General features: G+C 46.2%; 1 protein-coding gene across 1 annotated transcript; it reads right to left on the reverse strand.

Moving 5' to 3' along the window:
- Window positions 1-4,809: 4,809 nt before the first annotated feature.
- Window positions 4,810-5,697, reverse strand: LOC131008082 (uncharacterized). The gene has a single exon (XM_057934981.1). It carries the CDS (start codon window positions 5,695-5,697, stop codon window positions 4,810-4,812), a length of 888 nt encoding a protein of 295 aa, XP_057790964.1.
- Between the last annotated feature and the right edge of the window lie 2,290 nt (window positions 5,698-7,987).

Raw genomic sequence — 7,987 nt, forward strand, 5'->3', positions numbered from 1 at the left:
GTTGGCAAAGTATGGAGTAAAGCACAAGGTGACGACTTCTTATCATCCTCAAGCCAATGGACAAGCAGAGCTGGCTAATCGAGAGATCAAGCAAATTCTGGAGAAAAGTGTAGCCAACAAGAAGGATTGGGCGAAGCACCTAGATGATGCTCTTTAGGCGTATCGCACTGCCTACAAAACTCCGATTGGTATGTCTCCCTATCAACTTATCTTTGGCAAGTCATGTCATTTACCTGTTGAGATTGAGCACAAGGCATATTGGGCGACGAGGAGAATCAATTTGGAGTTCAATGAGGCCGGTCATACAAGGCGTGAGTTATTGACGGAGTTAGATGAATGGGGGAATGAGGCCAATGAGAGTTCTCGCATTTACAAAGAGAGGGCCAAGAAATTCCATGATTTGAGTATTCACACCAAGGAACTCAAGCCGGGAGAAGAGGTACTTTCGTATAATTCTAAATTGCGTTTGTTTCCTGGTAAGCTGCAATCAAGGTGGACAGGGCCGTATGTGGTGCACAAGAGCAATTGGAATGGAACGTATGAGCTATTTGCTAAAGATGGCACCACTTTCACTATTAATGGTCACTTCCTCAAGCATTACTTCAAGACGGATGTTGATTGTGGTCTTGAAGTCACCAAATTCAACGATCCATGATTGTGAGGTATCGTCAAGCTATAGACGTTAATTTTAGCACTTGTTGGGAGGTAACCCAATTTTAGTTGCTTTGTTAGTTTTTGCTTATTTTTCTTTGTTTCGTTTGTCGTTGTTTTCTTCTCGTTTTTGTTAGTTTGGCTTGTTAGTTTATTCTTGTTTTTCATGTTTTTCCTAGTGTTTTTCGTTTTTGTAGGTAAAAAAAAATGGTTTCAAGGGGCGACGACCAGGCTGGCGATCGCCGGGTGGATCGCCGGTTTATGAAGGTTTTATGTGAAGAAGCCGGCGACCGGGGCGGCGCTCGCCGTCTAGGTCGCCGAGGCTTCTGGGTCGCTGACACACACCCGTCGTGCGGTGTGGACAAAATACCTGTGTATGCCCAGTACAGACAATACACGCTCCTACTTCTCACAATAAGAACTTAGCCTTAGCGGTAAGTGTAGGGTCGAATCCCACAGGGAGTGAGGAACCACTTTGTTCTCCTACGACAAACTGAGGTGTCACAATTCTCAATCTGTATACTCTGCACAAGAAATAAACAAGATCAATAATAACAAAGGGGTGAGGTTATTCGGTTAGGTTATAACTGTTGTTAACATTCGTTTCGGTCATAGGCACACTGATGATCCGTCTATGATCCATACAAGCCCAAGGCGTGGCCCAAAGACATTGGGGCGTTTCAAGGGGTTATACTTCACATATAGGATGGTTGATTCATTTTGGTCACTTGGTCCGAAGGTCACACAATCCCCAGTCACAAGGCAGTGCTTCACTTCTCTGTAGATAGTAGTCATACCCGTTACTCACCAAATATGACCCTCAACAACCTTCTCTCCCGAGGTCCCCAAATCCACGCTTTTAGTGACACATGCCTCCTGGACTCAACTATTTCCGGCTTTGTCAGCCGACCAGTCATAGACATGCTACGGCGTCGAGATTTCTTTCCTCGTTTGATAACCATGGCTTTATGCCTCGTCACAGTTGATGGATAGTCTCTAGAGAAGCCCAAGACTGAGGAAGGGCAGTGTATCCCATCAACCCTTTCCCCACCTTCTGGATCTACAACGCCTTTTGTTGACGCTGCTCAGCTACTCGGTCTTGGGCATACTGATTGTTGTACCTTGGTATACCCTGACCTTTTCTCAACATGGATAGCGTTTTACCGAACGGGGATCACCCGTTAGGCCCCTACTGCCCATGATTTCGAACAGATCCTTCCGGAACCACGAGATTCAACCGAAAGAGCAAGTGCCTCACGAATGTTTACATGTTAACAACAATTAATTCCACCCTTAAAACCTCACCAAGGGAATTACTCACACATAACACAATTCATAAATGCAAAAGGGATTAAACACATTACAGAACGAAAAGAAATACTGGAATAGATAAATAGTACCTAGGCTTCAAGCCTTCGAACTTGTTCAATAGTAGAAACACAACGGAAAAGAAGAAAAACACGAAAATGTAAATTGTTTCGGATGCCACACATGGCGAACTTAATTGAATACTAAAGTAAAAATAAGAGTTTCAAGGTGCCAAGAGCTTCTTCACGCTGCACACCATTAGTCTTTTATACTTCCAGATGGTAGAGGCCTAACCCTAGCTGCGCCGGTTCCAAATCTTCGCCGGGATCTTCTTTCCTTAATTAGCTCGATCTTTGATTGATCCTGATTGAAGATGGCGTCCAGCTGCAAGCTTAGTCAACCTTTCCCATTCCTTCGATCCTTCCAGTTTCTTCTTCCACCTTCTACTTGTTTCTTCGAGATCTCCGAGATTAACCTTCCTTTTATGGCTCTGGCTGTCTGCTTCTCATGGTAACGATCAGACGGATTGCTCTCTTTGGTGTGACTTATACCAGGTGGGTTGCTCCAGGTTCCGATGCCCCAAGTTGAATTGGAGAGGTACTTGTTGGCCGAAGCTCCATGCTGGTAAACATGACTTAGCAATCCAGGCTCGGTAATGCCCATTCTGACCGCATTTCTTCCGTTTCCGCTCTACTGACCTTCCTTCCTTCACAACTTCGTTTTTCCCCCTGACAGACCTGTACCGATACTAATAAAGAGAAAAAATAGGGCCAAGTGGCCCAAAAGTCGAAGACGCATCACACCTACACACTTAAAGCATACTTGCCCTCAAGTATGTAGGTGGATTCACAGAAGACACGGACGAAAAGGTTGAAAGAAAAGGAATAAAACTAAAAGACACGAAACTTGCACAGATTTCAGGATCAGATCATACCAACATGCATCATTCAGTTCAAACAGACCACAAACCAGAGTAATGATCATGCATAAAGTGTGATGGTAGCCTCTCTTGTTGCTCAAGCACCGGGTTAAGTGTTTACACTCATATTTTGCTGTGCTAGTTCCTCTAAGAGTTTGATTGATGACTGCAAGTTAAGCACACTAGTATGACTCATCAAAGGGACTTTGTTGGGTTGTAATGGGGCATACGGAGCTAAGGTGAGGTATATATGGTTCAGTGGCTAATTTCAGTATCACCCTTACTCAGTATACACATTCAGTACATCTACAACCAACCCTTTATTCCCCCATTTTCAATGGGGCTCATCTTTCCTTGGATTCTTTTGTGGGCAATAATTTTTATACAATTTTTTTGTGCCCAGATTTTCTTTCTTTCCTGTAATTCCTTGTTCACCATTTTATTCACTTCATAAATTCTTTCTCCTAGATATAGCATTTAACAAAGCTCAAGAAAGAATGAATTCGGCTCAAGTTGGCATACAAGGGATTATTTTTCACATTGCATATCAAAGAAAAATCTGGAGCCCTAAATCAAAGAATCGTGCCCAAATCACACAAGTCATGTACTAGCAAAATGAGTCCTCAAACAAAGTCTGGATTTCCTAGTCACAGCAAATTCTCTTCATAAACATGCATTTTTTAATTTGGCCCTGATCTCACCGGTGGGGTATTCTTAGTATCCTCACAACCACCATCATGCATTTCATACTCAATCCACCAATCATACCAAAACAGAAATCAGCATGCACAATCTTTCACCATCAAACAATGCAAGTAGACTCGACTCAAAAACAGATTAAACAGACACTAAAACAAGAAAAACAAAAGATAAAATAAAACCTAATCTACGAGTTCAGGGGAAAGGTACTTAGTCGTTTCGGCCGGAGGATCTCGCCTCCGCAGTCAGCATCTCCTTGATTTCTTTAAAGCCAGCTTCCATCACTTTGAATCCTTCTTCCACAGTATCCCTCAACGTGGCCACTTCTCCTCCCAGCATCACCAGCTCGTCTTTGATTTCCTTCAGTTCGGCCGTCAGCTTGATAATCTCGCCACTGATTGGGCGAGAAGTTCCCTGTTCTTGTGCACCCTTCGGTTCAGGTCGAACTGAGCTGCCTTCTGGTTGGACCAAACGGTAGCTACCACCTTCATTCATCTCCACAATCCGCCAACGCACCAACCGCCCGATATCAAAGAGTCGGGTTTCTGCCGCAGCTGCCTCATCCGGGACTTCCTCGTTGAAACCCACAAGCTTCTTCGCCAAGAGAGTCACCAGTGGGCATAAGGAGAGATACTTGTTGGTATGGGTTACCCCATACTGAAATTGCAGTGCAGCAGTGAACCCAAAGTTCACCCTCTTCCTCTCCACCATGCACCAGAGCACAAAGAGCTCTTGTTGCGTGACGACGTTGGATCCCTCAATTCGGCCATAGATGTTATAGGCCAACCAACGATGGCAAATCTGCAGGGCTGGGTCGCGGAGTTCGTTGGATTTGCTGATATTTTTCACATATTTGGCCCCCGTTGAGAGTTGGGACCAGTACTGGTCAATCTGACTGCGCCACTCCGGTGGAGCCATGGTTTCAGCTTATTTATACTCATCATCGTACACTTCCTTGTCCTCTATTACTCCCAGCTGGATGTTCAAGTCGTTGATGGACAGTGGAAACACCTTCCCTCGCAATTGGAAGCGGAGGGTACCTGGTGTTTCGATTGAGTAATTTCCCTTTGGCTTGAACTCTACCGTACTCATGAACTCTTCCGACAAACTCTTGAACGCCAACACATTCCACTTCAGAACCTTCCCCCAACCAATGCTCTCGAAATATCCCTCCACACGTTCTTTTATTCCGAAACTCTCCAACATTTCAGTCACCAGAAAATACCAATGAGTTATCTCCCGATTCTGTAAAACGGCATACCTCTGACTGTCCCTCGGTATGGCCGTCTCCATAGTGTTGGGTCGTACCACTCCCTGCGCTTGACGCCCATAGGTTTTGAGGTGATTGTGCTCGTCACCGGCTTAGCAGGGGCGACCACATCCTCCGAGTTGGAGCTTTCCACCGTCTCGGTTCTCTCTGGGTCTACTTCCATCGGCTCCTCCATCTCCTTGGCCTTCCCTTTTTCGGCTGCAGTGGGTTTCCTTGGTTTCCTACTCTGCTCAGCTTTTGTTCGGGTCTTACTGCCTGCCGGTGCCGGTTTGGCCTTAACTGGTAGTGGGGGTTTGGCAACATCTAGCTTTCTTTTTACTCTGGGTCTCTTGCTCTGGGGTGTCGAGATTTCTACTTCCCTCTCCTGAACGCCCTCACCTTCCTCTGCTTCATCATCCTCTTCCTCGTCCACCTTCTCTTCTTCGCCCTTCTCCTCCTCCGCTTCCGTTTCCTCGGAAGCTGTTTTCCCCTCCTGCATGGAGGTTTCTGGAAATTGTGGTTGCGGTTGAGCTTGAATAGGTGGTGGTGCGACAGTGGGTCGCGCCAGAGTTGCTTTGCTCGCCTGAGCCTTCTTTGATTTCTTCGCAGGAGGGGTGAGCTCGGGCTCTCCCTCTTCCGGTTGCGTCGACTCGGCGGCTGCTCTTGCTACTTCTCGTTCCTCTTGTTGGAGGACTTCGGCACGCCCTTTGTCCTCGGGCTGGATCTCCAGCAAAGGGTCTTCGGTGATTTTAGTGGAGGCCTCCTCCGAAGCGGTCCGCCTTGTGGTACGCTTTGGAGGTGGGAGTTTGGCGCCTTTCTTCTTCGGCGGTTGGTTGCTTCCGGAGCCTGCTCCTCCTTTGGTTTTGGCCATTGCGATTTGCAGAGATCAAAATACTTAGGATTTGTGCAGAAGTTTCGGATTTTGTGGGGTTTTTGGAGGCAAGGTTGGTCTTTAAGAAGGGTGATCGGTAATTATGGGAATTTAGGGTTTGAGGCGAGTGGTGATCGTGGTGTAGCAGTTTTTTTTTTCGGAGGTTAGGGTTTGTGGGGAGGAATATCGTGGGTTGAGGCTTTGAATATGGTAAGTGTGACGGTTATGGCAGAAAAAGAATTTTTAAGGAAATAAAAACTTGGCCAAAATTTGAAATTCAAATTTCTGCGGAAACCGAAGAGTTGTAGTCACATCGCCGCCTGCCTCTGACACGCTCGCGTCATCTCCCTCTGTAAGCCTTCTTCCAGACCGTTCCAATCCCTAACTCTCCACCTACACACTTTGCGACGCAAAGTGGGCTTGGATCAACCTCTGGGCCTCTTTCCAAATTATCTCGGTCCGACTTTCCTGCATGTTAGTGCATCCAAACAAAAACAAAACAACTTTAAAGAAAAAAGAAAATTCGGTATAGACCATACCGAAGTAACCACACTGGGTTGCCTCCCAGCAAGCGCTCTTGTTTCTCGTCTTGAGCTCGACATTCCTTCACTCTTCATTCGTATTCAGGGTCGAGAAGGTGGCACTCCTCCTTCTCTTTTCCTACTTCAGCAAGCTCATGATAGGGCTTTAGGCGATGCCCATTCACCACGAACGTATCAACTCCATTGTGATCATATACTTCAATGCTTCCATTTGAAAAGATTCCTTTGATCACGAATGGTCCTGACCACTTTGAACGAAGCTTCCCAGCCATCATCTTGAAGCGTGAGTTGAAAAGTAGGACTTTTTGTCCCACCAAGAATTCCTTCTTCCTGATCTTTGCATCATGGATCCTTCTGGTTCGCTCTTTATAGAGCACCGCATTATCGTAAGCCTCCAACCGAAGTTCTTCCAACTCACTCAGCTGCAACTTTCTTGCTTCTCCAGCTAGGGTCATACTGAGATTGATTTGCTTGATTGCCCAGTACGCCTTATGTTCAACTTCCACAGGTAAGTGACATCTTTTCCCATAAAGCAGGCGGAACGGGGACATTCCAATGGGTATCTTGTAGGCAGTTCTGTATGCCCATAACGCATCCCCCAAATGGTCACTCCAGTCCTTACGGTTGGGGTGCACCACCTTTTCCAGGATGCTCTTTATCTCCCTATTGGAAATCTCGGCCTGGCCATTTGCTTGGGGGTGATATGCAGTGGTGACCTTATGTGTCACCCCCATCTTCTTGGTTAGTGCTCTGATAATGGCATTACAGAAATGAGACCCTTGGTCACTGATTAGAATTTTGGGTATACCATATCTTCCGAACACTTGTTCCTTCAGGAATCCTGCCACGGTATGAGCATCATTGCTTGCGGTTGCCTTGGCTTCAACCCACTTTGATACGTAATCCACTGCCACCAAAATGTATTCGTAGTTCTTTGACTTTGGGAAGGGTCCCATAAAGTCAATCCCCCATACGTCGAAAATTTCGACCGGCATGATCGGAACTTGTGGCATTTCATCCTTTGCGGTAATACCTCCAGTCATCTGGCACTTCGGGCAGCTCTGTACCCATTTCCTTGCATCCGCAAATATGGTGGGCCAGTAGAATCCACTCTCCAAGATTCTGTGGGCCGTGCGCTTTCCTCCAAAATGTCCGCTATTCGCTGTTCCATGACACATGTCCAAAATTTGGGCATGCTCATCCTCAGGTATGCATCTCCGTATGACTTGATCTGCTCCAGTCTTCCAGAGATATGGATCCTCCCAGTAATAATATCGTGCTTGCACGAGTAACTTCCGTTGTTCGAATCTTGTCAATCCTGAGGGTAACTCTTTGGTAATCAGATAGTTAGCTATATCCGCATACCAGGGCTCCTGCTTGGTTAGAGTACACAGTTCTTCTTCTTCCTTCAGGATGCTCATGGAATATAGTCTCTCGTCTGGAAAGGTATCGGTAATGGGCATACCGTCATCTTCTTCCAGTTGCAACCTGCTCAAATGATCTGCTACGAGGTTCGCAGCTCCTTTCTTGTCCCTTATCTCTATATTGAACTCTTGTAGTAGTAGAATCCACCTGATGAGTCGAGGTTTGGATTCCTTCTTGGCCATCAAGTATTTCAACGCGGCGTGATCCGTGTAGACCACCGCCTTTGTTCCCAAAAGGTAGGAACGAAACTTCTCCATGGCAAATACCACCGCTAGGAGTTCTTTCTCAGTAGTGGTATAGCTGCATTGTGCTGGATTCAGTGT

This window comes from Salvia miltiorrhiza, chromosome 2, assembly GCF_028751815.1.
Source record: "Salvia miltiorrhiza cultivar Shanhuang (shh) chromosome 2, IMPLAD_Smil_shh, whole genome shotgun sequence".
NCBI lineage: Eukaryota > Viridiplantae > Streptophyta > Magnoliopsida > Lamiales > Lamiaceae > Salvia > Salvia miltiorrhiza.